General features: G+C 42.8%; 2 protein-coding genes across 3 annotated transcripts in view; both read right to left on the bottom strand.

Moving 5' to 3' along the window:
* Nucleotides 1–7,242: 7,242 nt before the first annotated feature.
* On the bottom strand, nt 7,243–9,664 carry rassf10a (Ras association domain family member 10a). Its single transcript, XM_048257038.1, has one exon. It carries the CDS (start codon nt 9,366–9,368, stop codon nt 7,989–7,991), a length of 1,380 nt encoding a protein of 459 aa, XP_048112995.1. The 5' UTR covers nt 9,369–9,664; the 3' UTR covers nt 7,243–7,988.
* A 2,808-nt stretch (nt 9,665–12,472) lies between these two features.
* The window catches only part of tead1a (TEA domain family member 1a), a 37,506-nt gene continuing 29,395 nt past the window's right edge, over nt 12,473–20,583 (bottom strand). For both annotated transcript variants that reach the window (XM_048257048.1, XM_048257049.1), the window contains 8 exons: nt 20,225–20,359; nt 19,753–19,799; nt 19,533–19,594; nt 19,214–19,341; nt 18,001–18,174; nt 16,925–17,065; nt 16,031–16,183; nt 12,473–15,557 (listed from right to left, as the gene is read on the bottom strand). In XM_048257048.1, the coding sequence (XP_048113005.1) occupies nt 15,444–15,557; nt 16,031–16,183; nt 16,925–17,065; nt 18,001–18,174; nt 19,214–19,341; nt 19,533–19,594; nt 19,753–19,799; nt 20,225–20,359 (954 nt within the window). In that variant the 3' untranslated portion in view covers nt 12,473–15,443. The remainder of the gene's footprint in view (nt 15,558–16,030; nt 16,184–16,924; nt 17,066–18,000; nt 18,175–19,213; nt 19,342–19,532; nt 19,595–19,752; nt 19,800–20,224; nt 20,360–20,583) is intronic.

Here is a 20,583-nt window from a genome sequence, read left to right as displayed (position 1 = left end):
ACACATACTCACACAGTAGACATATGTACGCATGCATGCACAGGCACATACGCAGGCGCACACACACACACACCCACACACATAACATAAACATGTACATGCACACAATGGAGGTGGGCTTGTATAAAATTAAATTTACATGTGAAATCTATGAACTAATCATGTTTTGGTACTTGTTGTCTAGCAGATACCAGTGAGAATTGAGTGTGGATAATGCAATTTAGTGAGACAGATAGAATCATATAGGCCTTTCAGCGTGATTTATTTTTGTGGAAAAAATGTGCTGGACTGGGCGGCGGTCATATTTTGTACCGCTGTGCGGTACATCTAGTTATTTTTCTATTTTTGTCCCACTTTAGCAAAGAACACAACTTATGGATGTAGGAACTCACGATGAATCTGCCTGTCCAGGAGTCGAAGCTTTGTGCCTCAGCACCAGGACAGATCAGCACTAACTAGAACGAAGACTGAAATAACTTAACACTTAAAAAGAAAACATTAAAAGCGTTTAGATGTTAGGCGTACCTGAATAACTCACTGAGCTATATTTGGAGTGTTTCTTTCTAGTAGTAGGTGTCAGTGCCTGTGTGTGACTGTGCATACCTGGGCCTCCCCTGTTCCCTCTCCAAATAATCTATTAGTAACCTATTAAGTGCTGGAATGCTTTGAGCGACCCCTTTGCCCTTGTAATGAGCCGAACCTGGTAGTTCAGGATGAAAGGCAGAGGAGGTGGAGGTGCACATACGGTTTGACGCTATCCCAGGCCACAAAGATCTCACACACACACACAGAGAACTCAGAACACCAAATCCCAGCACGTGTTTAAAAGAGAATTTTTCTTGCCCGAGCCAGAGGATGAGCTTATTGCCTGATGCTTTTGCTAGGCAGTTGAATGGCTTTCTCTTTTTGTTGTTTTGGTTCCTCCTTGTCTTTGCCCGCTGTTTTGTTTTTCTTCAGTAAGACGATGCGTCATCGAAGGAGAGTAATCTATTACCACTCAACCACAGCATCCTGTTAAAAAGTATACTCCACTTGATCTTGTTTCCCATAACTCCTCATCATTCTGAAACTCCCCTCTGTGACGTGTGCATGTTTTTGGTTGGTCCAGCTGTACTGAGAACGGTAAACCTTTAGGCCCAGTTTCTCACTCCCACACACACACTCCCTCTCTCTCTCTCACACACGCACACACACACACACACACACACACACACACACACACACACACACAGCCTGGGTAACAATTTGTCTTTGTAGAGTTGTTGTCAGAAGTGGCTTCCTGGAGAGCTCGTTAAAGCCTTGCCAACATCTGCATGCATACAGAAGCAAGCGGGCGGATGAAGCTTAATTATTGACAGCCCCTTCACACACACACACACACACACTCTGCAGAAACTCTGCAGAAGGTACAACCTTGCAATCCTCCCCCATCTTCTCCCATTGCTCTAGGTGGTGTTGGGAACCTTGTCAAAGTCAGTTCCACGGTGACATCTGTGCTATCTGAGTTTGCCACATTCAGACCCCAGCAACCGCTTGTCCCTTCAGGAGACATGAGTCCCAACATGGAGGATTAGCAGCTCATCAGGCGGGGAGAGGGAAAACTAGGCTAACTGCCAGAGGTGAACAGCCTCACTCCTCCACCTCCTCCTGCTCGTCTCACTCCCTTCTTTTCCTCTTTTTACAAAAAGTAAAGCTCTCCACCTCCTCTCCTTTCTTCCTCCCCTCTCTCTTTCCCATTGGTTCCCTCCATCGCTCTCCGTCTCTCATTAAGTCTGAAGGAAGCGGTGGGCAGGAAAAGGGAGAAGAGCCATCTGCTTCCTGGGATTCATGTGCTGGGGAGCGCTGTGAGCGCTGAGGGAAGGAGCGCATCCGGCCTGTCTGAATGGAGCAGCGTTGACCTGCTCCTGGAGCCATGCACTCTCACGTCAGCCGTTTCCCCTTCACACCAGCTCACATGTGGCCAAAGCTTTCACACCAGATGACCAGAAATAGGCTTTTTTCAATCACTGCAGATATAACTGTAATTCACTTATTTAACTCAAATCCAATTTCATTTACTTTATTGGAATGTCAGTATAAATCCTTGGCTTGCAAAATGTTATATCACCATTTTATTGCATTAGGTTATATAACCTATATATTGCAAATGTTAACAAGTACCAGTCCCTACAATAAATACTAATAGGCCACCATCTCTGAAAACACTGCAGAGTGTAGAGAGGGCGGCATTAACATATTTTAATTAAGGGTTTTCATAACTGCCGTTAAGAGGAACTCTGTGTTCAAGAGCAAATGGTGTGGCTCACTGAGGAGGGAACCTGTTTTATTAGTTGGAAGGTTTCCCCCTCCAGCGTCATGTGCATGTGCCATGCCAAATAGCTTTATGTGGAAATTAATTTACACGCTGTGGATCGTGGATAGACTCCCATTTCCTGTGAGAAGAAGGCCTTAACATACAAACACACATAAACAAAGAAATACTAGTCCATGGCGTCGATATTTACACTCTTGGCAGCACTCTATGGGAATGCTGGGGTTTCTATGTATGCCAGCTTTTGTTAGACAAACTGTCAACCAGGAAAAATGCGTTTCCACAGAGCTCTGTTTGTTTTTGTCGGAGCTATGGAGCATGAGTTCAAGGAAGCCTGCCGGATGTATTTACTCTGGTAAATGTATAATCCATACGGGACTGACTCCCATTCCTCACCTGCAAAAATCATGGTATGAAGGACCGCAGCCACTGATAGCCAGACGGGGTGTAAACTCAGGCCTGAAGCCTGTGGCAGTCGACTCTTCTTTTCACTTTTCATGTTCGCCAGACGTGCTGTCCTGCTGGGCTGGAATCATGCATGCATGAGATTGTGTTCCCATGTCGACCACAGACTGTCACGCTTCCCTGACCGAGGGGAGTCAACATAAAGATCAGCAGGCTGTTACAAGCAGGAGCCACGATCTGAAAGTGAGGAAAACTTCACTCCAGAGGCCTCCTAATGACTTGCCCTTGGCTCTCAATGCCATTGTCAACTAGTTTTCAAAACTGAAATTTGAGATGAAATGGGCTCAGTAAGATTATTATGAATAGCTTTAAACAAATGTGGATAGTAGGCTATATGCAACTGAATATAGAGATAGGTGTTTACTTCAGAACGGCCTGTTCTGTTTCCTTTCATTTCCATATTTAGTAAGTTAAGTGTTTTGTATGTGCGTGTAAATATGTTTGTGTGTGGATAAACGAGGAGTTACTACCACACCACAGTGTTTGTATGAGTTGTTTGTAATTACCCTGTCAGGCGCTGCCACCGTGGAGTTGTTGTCATCTAAGATTTATAAGGCCACGCCCTGGAGCTCCACATGAACACATTTGCCCTTACAGACATGACAGAAACACCAACAGCCTCCCCCGTCTGTCTGTATGTGGCTGTCTGTGGCTATTTCTCTGTCTCACACATGAGGTTCTGACCGCTCCGTCCCGCCTGCCCCTCTGCCACTAATCCCCACATTCTCCCGCCGTCATCCCAGATCACACACTTCTGCCCTGATTGGCAAGGCACTATAACTAGATATTCACTGTAGCTGGGCAACATAGTGTCTCACTACAGCTATCCCATTGCTTCCTTCTTGCCTCTTGTCCATTTGTCTCTACAGGACCAAGCTAAGATTGTGGGCCCTCAGCAAACTCACATACGGTGGCTGAAAGAGCACATGTGCTTTTATTATATGCCCTTGATTTATGAGTTTTATTTTTGTTGTTTCACTAAGTTCAGGACTGTAAAACATTACATTTTTTTTTTTGCAAACCAATAAATCTGAAAATCTGAAATCATGTGTTCTACTGGTGTATGTGTGGCACCCACTGCATCACACAGGCTGTCCCCATTTTACAAGACTGGGCTTTGTTCCAAGTGAAATGAGCCAACATAGCCCCCACCCCGCTGAGACACATATATGTTACAGTGTGGAGTGCCCCTGTTTCCCTCTTAACCCATGTGTTCAGCTGCCCCTCGCATATCGCTTGTCTGGTTAACGAGAGCTTGTGACAGATGAGGTGCCTGGTCGGGCTTTGATGTGGAAGGCCGCCCGGTGCGATCGGCCAAATGAGACTGGAGCACAGGTTGGACTTGCAGCTGTGTCTGTGTGTCTGTGTCTGTGTGTCTGTGTTTGCGCACATGTGTGTGCATGCATGGGGGAGGGAGGGAACACTGTGACACATTCAGTGAGGGCCTGGGGGCAAATCCTACCCGACGTGGCATGATAATGATTCCAGCCTCGAAAAGTGCTGCAGCTGAAGAATTGATGGGGTGGGCGGGGGTCATTAATGCACACTGGTACCTGGCTTTATTAATGATGTCGGGCCTGATGGAGCGTGACACAATGGCTCAGGGCAGGGTCTCATTACAGTGACCAGCCCTGCCCAGGGATGAAGTCGAGGGAGGGGTGCTGATTTGGGCTGTGAGCGAGCTTTTGACTGGTGGTGTGGGTGGGTGGGTGTTCTGGAACACACAAAATACACCCAGTTTATATGTAACATGACTCAGCCTTCCTAGAACATGCTTCAGGAACAATTGATGATTGATGTGTGGAATGAAAGGTTTTAGTAGTGCTAACTTGCAGTTGCAGCAGTAATGTAGGCTCTCTTAATTTGAATGTGCCATGAGCAATGAACGTTTATGCATACCATACAAGCTCTCCATAAGTTCTGCTCTAATAAATTGATAAGAAACATTAATACTTAAATCTTTTCCATCTGTAATGGTTTTGGGTAAAGTGTATGCCTGATCAACAACAGGAGTTAGTGGGACACAACTTTGGATTACACTTTACTTGACAGTGTCGACATAAGAGTGGCATGACACTGTCATGAACGTGTCATAAACAAGTCATAAACGTTTATGACATAACGCTTAGGGATTAGGGTTAGGGTTATAGTTAGGGTGAGGGTTAGAGTTAGGGTTAGGGTTAGGGTTAGAGGTTAGGATTAGGTTTAGGGTTCATGTGTCATGACATTGTCATGTGTTTATGACAGTGTCATGTGATGTCACTCTTATGTCGAGTAAAATGTTACCCAACTTTGTTACAATTTCACTCCCAGTCATTGGTTATAGTAAACCAGCTTCACTGATATGTTTACTGAAGAAGTCAAAACATCACATCGCAATAGCTTACAGACAGAAAAAAAGTCTTCCTTTGAACATACATCCGCACAATGTGAGTTGCACATGTGAGATGTGGAATATTGCAGAATACCCTGTAGTACCCTGTAGATTTTGTTCTATTTACAATGCTTTGTTGTATTTATATAGTGACATAAGGGATTAAGCACATGAACTTTGTGAGGGCAATGTCACAGGGTTTTATCAAATATGGTTATCTTTTGTCAATGGTCGCTATGCTGATAGTGGCCACACACCTATTAAAACCGCTTAGAGAGGATACTTATCAAAGCTGAGCAGGGAGCTGCATTAAGGTACAGGAATAGAAAAGGCCGGCCTGTTTGGTTATGACAGGCTGCCCTGATAAAGCCCGTCCTGAGGTGTCCTCTGAGAGCTGTCTTTGGGGAACTGGTCTGGCCTAAAGAACACTCTCCAGCTGAGACACCATGATGTCCCCAGCTCTGGGCTTCTCTTCTGTTCCCTTCTGCTTTTTGTTCGTTTGAGAAAATCAGTTGTACTGCCAGTCAGATTAAATATATGGTGTGTGCGCTTGCATGTGTCTGACAGAGGTTACATCTGTTGTTACAAATGTAATTCTTGTTTTCTTTCTTTCTTTATGTATCTTCTTGTGTAGCCAAGTTTGCTTCACTGCTGGGCTTGATTTATTTCCATTTTTATTTTGAATTGTTAAACTATTATATTTCCCTCTTAATGTCAGTGTATAGCAGGGAACATTGGCTCAATTAAAATTGTGGTATCTCATACCATGAAGACCTTTTGCTACACAGATGGGTATCTCTAGGTGCTTATTTTTATGCAATGTTCACTTGATCTATCAACAAAATGATCTTCTTTTCACCTCATTTTATTCATCAGATGTAAGATTGTATCTGGTCTATCTGTGATCCCCAAAGTCTACACGGACAGAGAGTACTTTAGTGCAGTGATTTCCCTTTTTTCAATCCAGCTTAATCGTTCTTTATCTTTACCCCTGGCTGGCCCGTGAACCACCACACACACACACACACACAGACACACACAAACACACACACACACATGCACACACACCCCGCCCCTTTCCCGTGGTTTCACTCGTCTCATCTAGTTTAATCACAGGACGTGCAGCAAGTCTGCTCCCAAAAAAATCGAGGAAAAAGTTTCTCTTTTGGCCCAGATGGTGGATATTAACTGTTTCCACAGATGTGTGTGCATTCTCAGTGTGATAAAGGCTGACTGGCATTATGTAAGCATTATGTGTATCCCTGACACCCATCGCTAAAAGCTCCCTGTTATGGGTTTATCTTTCAGACACAACAGAATCTGTTATCCAAAACGTGACCACTAAAAAAATAAGTTAAATACTGTTTATGTGTATCAGGGGTTACAGTTAAGGTTCTAGGTGTGTGTATTCAAGATCACAGTTCAAATTTTAAAAACGGTTGGGCTTGTCCATGTCCAAGTGCTATTTTATTGCTCCTATGAATGCTCTCTCCCATATGACTCAAACTGTAGATGACTGAGGGCCTGGCCTTCACCAACTCCCCCTACATAAATGATAAATGTTTGTTTTCAACCAAGTGACCCAAGCAACCAATCAATGCTTTCATCCTGTTCTCAGACTCTACCATTGCATGCACACACACACACACACACACACGTACGCACACACACTGCAAGATACATAGTGCCTCACCAATAAGGCAGTGTTTCACATACCCATTAATTCTGTCTTTTTTCTCTCAGTGTTCTACCTTTGTAAACACAATAATTGGGAAGTATTTTCTTTGTAAAGGGATTACATCCAGAAATTGCTGTTTGAGGAACATGATTACACATCAAGCCTTTCTCCAGTTGTTGACACTACAGAAATCACATTTTTTCACAACCAGCTCCCCAGCTGGACTGACTGTTACCTATACTTCATAGATTTAGTCAAAACAAACAAAATCTATTTATAGAATACTGAAAAGAACATATCCAGGCACAAAAAGAGATATGTCATTAGTTCATGCATAAACATGATGAAGTTATGATCAGAGATCAAATGTGTCCTCTAAGCCATGTGATGACTCCAAAAACAAACAGCCACTCATCATGCAAAAGGTCTGCATTTTATTGCTTAACTGAAGGACTTAGTCAGATTTAGTGTTGTCTTCTTCAAAGCGATTTCATGTAGGCTATGCCACAGTGTTTTTTTCTTCACAGTTTCCACATCACTAGGTCAGAACTAAGAGTGATTAAATACAGCCATGCGTGCGTGACACGAAATTTTAGTTGAAGACATTCCTCCTAAATTATGCGGAATACCTTTGATCACTTCCTTCTTTCCCCAGACACTTTATTGCAAAGACAATGATGCCCTCCGACTAAAGCACGAGGTGAATCAATGTAGTTCAGTTCATTTAATAAGACATGATTAATGGTTACTTAGTTCAAACAGCAATAGGCCTACTGTCTAATAACTCACTGAGCATCTTCTTTTAGCCAAGGATGTCAGGATCAGACCAAATAGCACTAACATCCTCCAATAAATAATTTGTGTGGGAGGAGGACGTTACATGTTCCAGATATTCACCTACACATATTTACATACACTTAATCAAAAATTACGATAATATGATCTGAATAAATGCACTGAATTGTTAACCAACTGTTGGGTGAGTACACGCTAGCCTGTTTCACAAGACTGAACTGTACTTTCCAGTATGTGGGATGACCAAATGCATATACAGTACGATTGCATGCCATGTTTGTTGATAACGAAAAAAACAAACTGCTTTTGGAATTTATAGACGCACACAGTTCCCTGAGATGCGACACGCTCAAGATACCAATCCATTACACAAGAGATTCGCAAACAGGTGTGTTGTCAGAGTCCTGACTGTGCATCGAGCTCAGTCCTGTGTCTGAGTCATCATCGTTTGTGTTGCGGCTCTTTGAAAGCCCCCTAGCTTGCTCAACCCATCCGCTGTTTTTTTCTATGGAAGGCAACGTTTCGGTGTCCATGACAGGTAAGTCTCCCTTGATGTCCTTTGTAGGTTCAACCTCATCTACATTCAGCGAATCCACTTTCTCCAGCAATGCAGTCAGTTCCCTTTCTTTCGTCTCCCACTGTTCTTGGCTCATGTCCAAGTCGCTTTTAATAGTTTCCAAATCCGTGTTCAAACGCAAGCCGATGTACAAACTTGTGTCCAGTTGCGTTTTGACTCTTTCCTCCTCTAGCTGTACTTCATTCTCTGACAAAAGTTCCACCTCAGGGCCACCGGCTTCTGGTTGGGGGGAGACTGATGTAACTCGGATAGCCAACTCTTCGGCAATACTCTCCGTGTCTTTATTGGACAGCTCCTCTTGTCGGCGTTTCATCCACCGGTGATTTAGTTCTTCTTGAATCTCACCCGTGAGACTTTCCAAAAGAGCCTCTCGCTCAGCAAGTTCCTCCTGAAGCCTGATAACTTCCTCGCATCTTGACGCATACTCCTCAAACTGAGCAATAGTTTCCGAAGAACAAGGCATATCCTGGTCTGTCGACTCCGTCTCCGAATTTTGATCAACCATATATGTGTCCTGTACATAGTTGATACCGTGTCTTTTAATTCTGTCAAAGTGGATTTTGGCCTCGCACTTTTCGATTTCACTGTCCAGTTCTTTGATTCGCTGGATTTGTTGACGAATCGTATGATCCTGGGAAATTACAAGGTGCACTAAAGTCTCCATTTTCTCCACAGATGATTTGTCTTTAGAAACAGCCTCCTCTCTCTTCTTATTTATCTTATCCAACTTTCTAAAAGCTTTCCTTACGATACGCCGTTGTTTCTCTTGTGAAAAAGCCATGGCGGTTTTTGCAGTCCCTTTACACGCCGGGCTCTCTTTACTTGGAACTACGCGCGCCTCAGCGCTCCTCGGTCCGTTGTTCGGTAAAGATGCCTCGTTCTTAACCAACACAAACCGCACATTTTCTTGCTCGTCTCCCCAAGCACTCCAAAGACGAAGAATTTTGGTTTTGTTTGGTAAGATCCTCTCGAAACCCCTCCATTTCTCCACAATGCAGTATGACTGAGGTGAACCCGACAACATAGCAGCAGACGCACCTTGCTGCAGGTTTTGGTCTTCCAAGAGCACCTTGACAACATCGGCACAGGTAGTGCGTCTGGACAGTCCAGAGACAAGTTTCTCTTCTCTACAGACCCAAACTGATATTTTACAGTCTTCAGGCTCCATGTTGCTTTAGTACTCACAATAAGTCCAAAACAGACCGCTTTCTTTTTAGCGAAGTTTCCACCTATATTGCGACCTGCGAAGTTGGCGTGAGTTTACTTTGAATCAACTACGCCTTCTTCAGTCGCCCATCAAGAAGTGTACATTTCAAACACGTAGTTTCCTCGATCCACGAACTCAACTTATTCCCAGCGACCAGGAGCAGAAGTTGTCTGTTTTTAGAGAGCCCATCGCAGCGCTCCCCTCGGATAGGTGTAAAGTACTTCGCTCACACAGACTCTCACGTCAGCCTGGCTTACTTGCTCTGTCTGCACACAAGCAAACAGCACGTTCTATGTGCACAAATACCCCGCCTCCTCCCACTCCTGTTTTTTTTTTTTTTGAAAGATCACATGACACCGCGTTTGCAACTCAAGCCTTCTCCTTGGATAACAGTAACTAATTGATAGAGTATCCCCTCATTCATTAGTATAGTGTTAAAAGTCTGGGTAGCCTATGGGACTCAAATATGTAACTAAGAGATACAGTAATGTCTGCGTTTCTTGGGAAAAGGCCCCAATATACAAATTAGGCTATATATTCAAAGAATCTTTAATCTGTTGCACTGTAAAGTCTTAATAGATGTCAATGTTTCATTGAAATCCATAATCAGTATTTCACTTTATAGACAAAAGTAATGCCAAGGTTTCAGAACTCCTAAACCAACCAAAATTCCACAAAATCTAAAAGTAGACAAACATGCACGCATGTTTTCTTGACCAGTGTTTCACAAAAATGTATGAGCATGCATGTTGTTGAAAGTGAGTTGGGGATCAGTTTAGGACGACAACTTTATTTTCTGCCAACATAGTGTGTAAAATACTGAATTATGAAGATTTAAGTTCCACTGAAAGAGGCATTGTGATTTATATGACAGCAAGATACACCACCCACAGGCGCAGAAGTTAAGGGATAGTATTAAAGGGACAGGTCGCTTCAGAATAGTCCACGTGACGGAGCCCTGGAGGTGTTATTGCAAGATATTTTCAATTTAGTAATCAATTTCATTACATTTTCAATTTAGTAAATTGTGCGCTCATTTTACTAAATTGTGGTCTCATTTTATTAGATTGTGCGCTCAATTTAGTAAATTGTGTGCACATTTCACTAAATATTGCAAAACAAAAAACAAAAACAAAACAAACAAAAAATGAAATACCGGTAAGAGCATTAAAATAGCACGATTTAGTAAACTGTGCTCACAATTTAGTAAAATATGTGCACGGTTTACTAAATTGAGAGCACATCATTTAGTAGAATGAGTGCACGTTTTCTGGATATACACCAAAAAATGTGATCCCTCCAGGGTTCTGTACTACTTGTAATTAACATCTCACAAAGGATAGTTATAAATAGGTGTAGAAATGTACAATAGCCTATAATTGATCCACTGACTTTAATTAAAACAAGCCAGTGGGGAACCTTTTTAGGCTTTAGCTTTCAATAAATTGTTTTATTGTTACGTTGCGTTGTTCTGCAAGTGAGAGTTTACTGTCAGTGGACACACCCCCTGACGCCCTGTAACCCCTTTTATTTAAAGAGTGTCAAGGCTGTACACCATCTCCTCGTCCTCTTCTTCACCCAGTGGTGAACTGGTCGTGTATGTTTATATCATAAACCACTAGCTCTTACCATGTTTAGGAGACCACTGTGTAATTTCCCTTTGCAGCTCCCGTGAAACGATTTGCATGATTACGCACAGACTGCCTTGGATCGATGGAGATTGCTATCCACGTTTGAATGTTTTTGCCACACCCAGATGCTGACTTCGTCATCTATGAGCAGGCAATGGTAGCCTGAGCGCGATCCAGGATCCAGATCCGGCCGCCTTGTTTTCTCGATCGATTCTCAATCGATCGATTGGACACATATCCAAATCTTTTTGCTCCTATTATATCACCTAGCCAGGAGCAAAAGTATCGTCACTCGTAGAAGCAGATTCGAGCACTTGTGTCAGTTGACTTGTAGTCGTGCAAGAAAATCAAAGCGATCTGTAGAATTTTATTAATGAGAAATTATTTCACAGATGCACAACTTCGGATGCATTAGTTCACATTTACGCACGAATGTTGTGCATGTTCTCAGATTATGAAACACGGATGTGGAAATGTGTTTCGCACCAACTGCGCTGCAACGATTGGAGCAAAAGTGTCGAGTGCATGACTCTTGAAAGTTGTGACTCACAGGAAAGGATTTGTGTACCTGTAAAAAGGATTTGTGAACCCATAGCCCCTATTTTGTGTTAACAAGATAAAAAAAAATATGTACAACTTCAACTTTACTGTTACACATTTATGACTTTAGTGTGCACATGCAAAATCTGCAGTTAAATGTGCTCGCCACTTTTGCACCCAATATACCTTCATAGTCATCAGGCTGTGCCAGATTTAGCCTTCTTTAACTGGATAAATTGAGGAGAGGCCAACTTTGGTTGATGAAAACGAACATAAAACCTTCAGACTGGAGGTTATGATCATACTTTCCACATCCACAGAGATTACACAAGCGGATTACTCGCCTGATCACAAGGGACAGAACTCCCAATGTAAACTCAGTAGGGCTACCGTCTCCTCTTACTGTCTTACTGAAGATACAAGGATAATAATAATGATGATGATGATGATGATAATAATAATTAGACAATGTCGTTCTAGGTCATGCTATATCACATCACATATTTGTCACTGTGAAATAACGTTAATAGTCTGTCCATGCATGACCCATTTTCAGGCTGCTCTGATGCTACAAAAACTTTCAAATTTCTCTTGGGTCAAAGCAATGTACCTGGTAGTAGATCTGATTGTTTTGTATTCAGCGCCATCGAGTGGTAGTACATAAAATGACATGTTGAAAATGAAATGTTGCAACACAAAGGCGCCTTTTGATCATGTCTGAGTATCATCGACTCTCTCTGACTGTGTGAAGACACAATTCAGATGCAATATTTAATAGAAAGGCTATATGTTAAGGTATATTAAGACAAATTAGTAATATTCTGGCCTTCCACTTTCTGAAGCATATATGTCTCTTATGTGTAGCCTACCAATTAAAAGATTTTCAAGGAGAAATTATAGAGTATCATTTATTTCCCTTGAATAATTTTGACAAATCTACTAGAAATCTATAAAATATCTAACACTTTATCCGCACGTAAATATTACAGAGCAGGCACACATCTGGGTGTAATGAAAGCACACACCACATTTCCCATCTTCATAATCTAAAAGGAAAAAATATATTTAACATTTGTACAAAGAAGTCCAACATACATAATTTTCTTTACACAAAAGCACCTTGCATTTTTTTCAGAACAAAACCAATACTTCTTACAGTGCTTTTAAAAAAACAAAGAGGACTCCAGCTCAATCGGAACACTGACAACAAATAGTAACATAAATGTACCAGTACCTAGTCACAGACATGGAGAGAAACAGAAGTACAACCCAGATACTGCTAACATGTCAAGTCCTTTTTAATGTCCATTTTTTTTTAATCAAAATATTATTTCCCGAAGAATGCATCATATTAGAAGGAAAAAATGACAACAATAATTAAAAAAGAATATTTTAATCCTCAAGTACTGCAGAGGTAGCCTAAACACTTTTTCAAAAGATGCAATTGGCATGTTCAGCGTACCTGCAGTGCAGAAGTCTGAGTGTAACCTTGGGTTCCAAGTCTTACAATGTATAAAGAAAGTCATCTCCTCATTGTAAGACACACATTTCATGTGTATTTCAATTATGTGGGGAAGGTAAGAAAAAGTTCCCCATACAAAAGAATGAAACAGATCTCAGTGGTGCTACAGCATCACATCCAGTAACAACAGACAATTTGTGGTTAACAAAACATCGTACATCCATCACTATAACTGGGAACATGACCATTGATCTGTGTTTAAGGGAGATATTCCATAGGAAGGTGAGGGTGATTGGGAGAGGGGAACATCAAGCTTTTTTTCCATAAAAATCTTCCCCCCTTTCACTGTGCTTGATAAATGTGTTGTAAGGGATTGGGCTGGGTTAGTACTATTGTGTTAGGGTGGATTGCATTACGCAGGTTTCCTAAACATCGCCTTTGAGTTGCCTCCTTCTGTTAGTCACTAGAATTTGAGTCCATCAGGGTACAGGCATGACGACCACTGCCAACATGTTTAGTGTACTCTATGCTAGACACACATTGGACATTCAGACCTCTCTCTGTTAGCTCTGTATCACTTAGCATGAACTTAGTTGGGGGAATAGAAATTTAAGCAAGTTGTGTTTAGCTCCAAATGAACACATAAACACACATGCCAAAGACCAAAAAGGAAATAGATGATAAGAAGGCATTATGGTGATCCTCTCCCAAAACTGCAGTTCTTTTTTTGGTTTTTAGGCTTTGCAACACCATCTTTTCTAAGCTGGAGGGTCCAATCCAAAGGCACTTGTCATGCTACAGCGCACATTCGGACATGCCAACGGACTGACATCTACAAAATATCATTTTTTGGTCGTTTTTGGTACAGAAAAAAAGGCTAGATTTGATGGCATTTATAAATAGATTATGCGCCTGTATAGACCTGTGTTTATGATCTATGCTCCTCTTTGTACATAACAAATATATTCTATGTAAATCGGCAGGCCATTGTTAAAAAGATGAGATGAAAACGTATTTCCTCAGAAAGACTACTTCTAGACCTGGCTAGTGGGTTTAGCGGACTGAATGTGGCTGCAGATCCAGATGGCAACACTAAGGCACTGAAGACTACGTTTGCTTTGGCGGTTTCTGTACTGTTCATTCCACACCGATTCACGTGATAACAACAGGAGGAAGTCTTCCAGCTTAGGAAAGATTTCACAGCTTTAATAAGTTCACACCCGCTAGATTAAGGCTTTGTGGATGTGGAATCCCCACCCCCCTTTCCCATCATGTCTAGGCCACAATTCATGGGGGTTGTGTGCTAACACCTACAGGAAACAGCCAAGACCTGTTTTTCTTCTTAATTAGTAAGCGCTAAAAGGCATTTCAAAATATTTTACTAACTAATGTAACTCTGCTGGTCATATTGAATACCTCCGAACCTGATCCTTACAGCTGAAATAACATCTTTCCTGATGTGTAATTATTGTCTAATAGTTAATAGATTTTTTTTTTTTAAATAGTAGGATGAGGAATTGTTGAGTGTGCTAGTCTACGTCTGTTTATGGAGCTTTTACAATATATACTGTACATATCCACATTGAATATATTTCTAAAGTAACACCAAACATAACTGTCCTCAGTCAATGTGGTTTAGGTTACGAGTCTTTCGATATTTAGATATCTTTTTAATCTGTGAAAAGATTGTACGCAAGATTTGTTCACCCTCCTCTGATAGAGCTTCGTCATGGCAGTGTGGACTAGAATGAGAGAGTGGAGACTTGTCCTATCCTATGCAATAAAACCATACGCAACCAACAGACACTGACTAGTTACTCACAGAAAACATGGAGCCACTTACCTCTTTAAAAAACAACAGCCAAAAACAAAGGAACCAAAGCAAACAAACAAACAACAGTACCGCCAAAGAACCGCTGAACTCTTACACAAGGTACATTTTAAAAGACATTGAAAAATACTAATAGTCAGTAATAGTCAAATCAAAGACAGGAGATGCCACCCTTATGTAACCAGGGTTAAAAAGGAACCATTTAAAAAGCTTCTCTGTGTGTGGTGGTGGTGGGGTTCTTTCTTTAGAGGCACAGCCACTAGCAAAAAAGTAACAACGAAGTGGAGGAATAAATGCAACCTTCTGAGTCTTTCAAAGCATTCATTCCTTTCATGTCTCTCTCAGTCTGTCTGTCTGTCCGTCGTTCTGGGTGAGAGTCCAGTGCTGTTCGTCTCTGCCCATGTGGCGTGTATATGTGTTTGTGTGTTTGTGTGTATGTGTGTGTCCGTATTATTGATGTCCTGGGCTTTGTCTCTTGTCAGGGCACACCTCGACAGTGGGAGCCACAAGGAGGAGAGCACTCCATCTCTCCTCTCTCTCTCTCTCTCTCTCCCTTCATCTCTCTCGCACTCTCAGTCCTTCACCAGCCGGTAGATGTGGTGCTGGGCGCCGTGCTCGCTGTTGGATACCTCAAACACACACGCCATGCACAGCAACGTCTCCTGTGTGTCCCGGTTCGTCACCACCTATAGAGGGGCAAGCAGATGCTACTTAATGCGGCGTTGCCGAGCAAGAGCAGACACACATTTCACACCGCCACACATGTCCTCTCTCACACACACACACACACATGCACATGTACACGCTGATCTTGTACACTCTCCTGCTTGGACAGATGCATGTACACATGCACTCTCTCTCTCACACACACACACACACACATACTCAAGTGTATGACATAAGAATATGATATATGAATCTAGATATAGGTCATTATCAAGCGGAGAGAAGAAATACTCTTTTCTGATTGGCTGGCGGGGTGGCTTTTAATTCTGAATAACGGGACACCTATGGCAACCGGGTGATAAGCGGGTCTGCTGCGCATCGGGGAGTTCTTTGCCCCTCGCCCTCGTCCATTAATTCCGTATAACAGGACACCTCGGCGGCCGTTATCCCTTATGTCACACACACACACACACACACACACACACACACTCACCAATAAGATGGTAAAGTTCTCCAGTACACTGTTCATCATATACTTCTCTGGCAGGTGTTTGAGCTTGTGGATGAAGTTGATCATGTATTCACACATGGGCGAGCGGCTGATTTTGTACACAAAGCGTCCATTCTCAAAGCGAGCATACTCCGTCTAGGAGAAAAGGGTTGCACAGCTTTGTGTGAGTGTTTAGAGACAGAAATGCATGAAAATCAACTTCAAAAACATTTTTTACTGTATGCAGCCAAATTTTTGTGTCTCTGATCTGATAAAGGGCATGAGTGCCGACAGGTTTCTGCAGCCAGAGGAATCGATGCTCTAAAACCTTTCTGTCGCAGAGTGATCCTAACAGTCTTCAGTATAGATGACAATAGGAGACTGCTGCCAATTCTTTTGATCTCATTTTAGAATCGATTATTTTTCATCTCCCCAGGACTAAGTGGGTCACAATATCCTCTGCTATTCAGCTTGGCTCTCTGGTCAAACATTGCATTAGGGCTTAGGCTACTTCAACAAATGGACATATGACATTCAGGACACTCATAATGATATAAAGCCCAGTGCAACAGCGTTTGCTGAGGGGACTAGACAAAGACTAGACATATGGCACAAAGTATGTGCATTTCATCCCAACAAAAAGCCATAATGACGTGGTCAAAGGAGAAGGTACTGCACCTACTTGTTGTTGTTGACAGTTTTATAGTGTTTACAGTGTTGTGTTTACAGTGTTGTTGTGTTTACAGTGTTGATGTGTTTCGAGTGTTGATGTGTTTCGAGTGTTGTTATGTTTAGAGTGTTGATGTGTTCAGAGTGTTGATGTGTTCAGAGTGTTGATGTGTTTAGAGTGTTACTGTGTTCACATCCACATCTGTCTGTCCCCCACTCCCTCCTCACCTCCACTTTCTCCACCACCTGCTTGCCAAAGGAGCAGACCTTAGTGGAGCAGGTGATTGTCATGTTCTCCGAGCTCTCGTACTGGCTGGTGACGCCGTAGAAAGCGCCGGAGTCCTCCTGTATGTTGCAGTTCAAGTCGGCCTAGGAAGGGGCCGGCAAGCAATAGATGAGTATGATTTTTCAATGTGTTTGGTGACAACCTGTGATCTCAGTCTTGGCTCAATATTGGATTATGTCATTTACACACATGATACTCCACAGTCCTCTGACCTAAAAGAAATGATGGCGTAAACTGTACAGTCTTTCATTATGCTTGTTTACATGATGATCATAAGTTTATATGTCAGCAAAGTCATTTGTCTTCTCTTTACTTTGATGTTGCTGAACGCAAAATCTTTTAGCATTTTTTAAATGCAAACTTGTTTGTTCGAGCCAAATAGACTACCTCAGGCAAAATCATTTCAACACAATGCAGGATGTCCATCAGAAATACGAGGGTAATGAAACACTGCCTAGAAACAATTATAATTTAGCATCTGATTTATTTGACTGGAGGGCCGACCGCAGCTAACTCAAAGCTGATGATGGTGCTGGCTCTCTCCCGGAGTCCCACAACCACACATCTGTTCCTGTGCCAGTATGCAAATGTGGCAATTGGAAACAAAAAGACAACTCGGCCACAGGGAAAAAATACGAGCGAATAAACATTTTCTCAATTGTCATCCATGCTAGTTGTGAGTGGGGCTAGTGAAATACAACCCCGCTCTTGAAAGGGTGCAGTGAGCCTGAAGTTCCACCGGGTGGAGCCAGTGGGTAAACATAATGTCGATAAAACCAATAAGGAAATGGGTTTGTCTGCTTCCATTGGGGTCTTTTTTATCTACCCAGAATGCCTTGCACCAGGCAGGTGTTCAAACAAAGCCTGTGTACTTCAGCCTGTTGCACCAGCAGGCTCATAGTAGGGTTGCCCATGTACTCTCTCTCTCTCCAACACAAACACACACACACACACACACACACACACACACCACACACACACACACAGAGTAGCACACTGCTGGACAGCTGAGACTCACCCAGAACTTCACCAGGAAGAAAGCGTTTTGGGGTCCTTTGCCGAACAGCTCCTTCAGCCCCCCCTTCTTCTCCGGGAACTTGTCATAAATCTGACGAATGTCCACCGACTCCAAAAGGCCGTCGCTGTGCGAGTGATTTGTCTGACCGATGTGCACAAAGAGGTGCTTATTGTACTGTGAACACAAGTAGCAGACAAAGAGACAAAGACGTAAATGTGCTGCAGCGTAGCATTGCTAAATAGACTCTTGAAGACTTCGAGTCTGTCTGGCACTTAATCTTTCTCAGCCGTGATTAAACAAAGACGCTATTCTCAACGCCAGTGTGGTTTACACTACAACATTTTAGCAGTCAGGCAGAGCATAGCCGGCGTTCTCATATCATTTGACTATCATTTATTTCCCCAGCTGCTTTATTTACATGTTGACTTAGAACCACGTTGGGGCCATTACAGCTAGTGGTTGCTGGGCAGAGCTTTATCTGTACGGAGTAGTTTGAAAAATCACGAGTGACCTTCATCTTAGAGCCCCACTGATTTTATTTACAGTGCCACGGATTTCTCTGAATACAAATGATTACACCTATTCACAATGCACGAGAAGTGTATTTACAAGATTAATGGTGCCTGTCATTCAAGATCAGGACGAGTAAACAAGCACATAGAAATGCTGACAAAGTGATAGATTGCCCATGTCAATATGAGAAAGTGTGCGCTGCTCCGCGATGGCTTCATGGAGACAAGCGCTCCATTAGGGAGCGTGGCGGGTTTGTTTTAAGCCAGTGAGCTGCTCATGAGATAGAGGCTACTTGGGGTAAAGTGTGTCTAGCGAGTGTGCTTCCACACTTAGGTGTGTTTGTGGATGAGGCTCTTTTAGTCGTCTAGGCAGTGGTGAAATTCCTTAATCAGTGTGGTGTATGAGGCAGAGGCCCATACACTCAGGTGGATTGGTGTGGACACAGGTGTGCGCATGAACTTGCACGGATCAATGCAGTTGAGTTTTAGTGCGAGTTACATTTCACTTATATCAACATCCCCATCATTTATTGAATTGAAAGAAAAAAAACATGAACTAACAGTTTCTCTGCCCAGTATATTGTAAGTGTATGTCTGTATGAATGATGGTGTGTGTATATGTGTTTGTGTGTGTGTGTGTGTGTGTGTGTGTGTGTGTGTGTGTGTGTGTGTGTGTGTGTCTGCGCCATGCTCTGGCTTACCGCGTCTGGGTCCCGCTGTTGCTCCAGGAAGGCAGAAAACTCCACCAGCCGGAGTTTGGTGGTGCCGATGGAGCGGCCCTGCCAGGCTGGGGTGGTGGGGACAGTGGTACTGGAGGGGGGCTCGTAACCTGTCAACACACACACACACACACACACACACACACACACACACACACACACACACACACACACATAAGTGAAATATCTATTAGTTAACTAGCTATTATAGTAAGGATCCACATTTTCCACATTCATAAATCATCGGTAAATGAGTACACTGTGAATCATTTTTAATGATTACTAATGCATGCCTCTTTACCTGAAATGGCGGTGGCAACGGCTGACTGGATGGGGTAGGCCTGCTGCGCGAAGGGCTTGATGCTGAAATGACCGGACAATGGACAGTCAGACAGGCAGAGTGTAAACTGTTTGCAGGAAATCCAGCTGGAAGGTGTTTTTGATAGACTAATGGGTCCCACTGTCTTGTGAAAAAATAACATGGAACATGGAAGCAGATATAACTGTTTATGACTACTCACTCTTGTGAGGATCCAGGCTGGCCCGTTGAGATCATCCCCTGCCAGAACTAGAAGGGGAAAAAATACACCAGTAATCATCACTCCTCCATCATGGACTGAGGTGATGCTAAAGCTATTTAGTTTTTTTTTTAATCCTTGTCTTCCAGAATTCTCAGACTCTTAAATGAAACAGTGCAAAGTGCAGTTAAAAAAAATAGAATTACATTTCGATCGATGCAAACTACAACACCAACAAACACAGAGGCATTTTTAAAAAGGCGTCTTATCCCTGCTTGCTTTCCAGGGACTTCATTAAAAGGATTAGATCAGTGGAATGAAAATCAGGGTAAATATCCAAACGTTCTGTTAACACACGATGGCATCATTCTGTCTATCTGTCTCTATCACATAAACACACACACACTGTCACACAGACACACGCACCACTCTCTCTCTCTCCCTCTCACCCCCTCTCTCTCTCTCCATGCCTCACCCCAGCTGCTCCAGGGAAAGTGGGTCTGGGGATGCCAGCCAGGCCCAGCTTGTTGTGGATGGCAGTGGCCGAGACGATCTGTGCCGAGGACATGGAGGCCATGCTCTGCAGCGCTTTGTCCTTCACACTCTGGTCCTGGACACACACACACACACACACGGACAGGAACAAACATGTTAGCACACGTGTAGAGAGCTAAGACATTAACCACACACATTCATATTATATAGATATAGCACGCACATACATACATACACACACACACACACACACACACACACACACACACATACTCAAACATACATTACTAAACCCACTAATCCACAAATAAATTAATATGCATACATACAAAAGCACAC

This window comes from Alosa alosa, chromosome 11 (genome assembly GCF_017589495.1).
Source record: "Alosa alosa isolate M-15738 ecotype Scorff River chromosome 11, AALO_Geno_1.1, whole genome shotgun sequence".
NCBI classification, from domain to species: Eukaryota; Metazoa; Chordata; class Actinopteri; order Clupeiformes; family Clupeidae; genus Alosa; species Alosa alosa.
Note: the sequence above shows the minus strand (reverse complement) of the source record. Positions and strands in the feature narration are given on the sequence as shown.

Coding starts and splice junctions, on each gene's coding strand:
- rassf10a (XM_048257038.1), bottom strand. CDS start 9,368: ATGGAGCCTGAAGACTGTAAAATATCAGTTTGGGTCTGTAGAGAAGAG.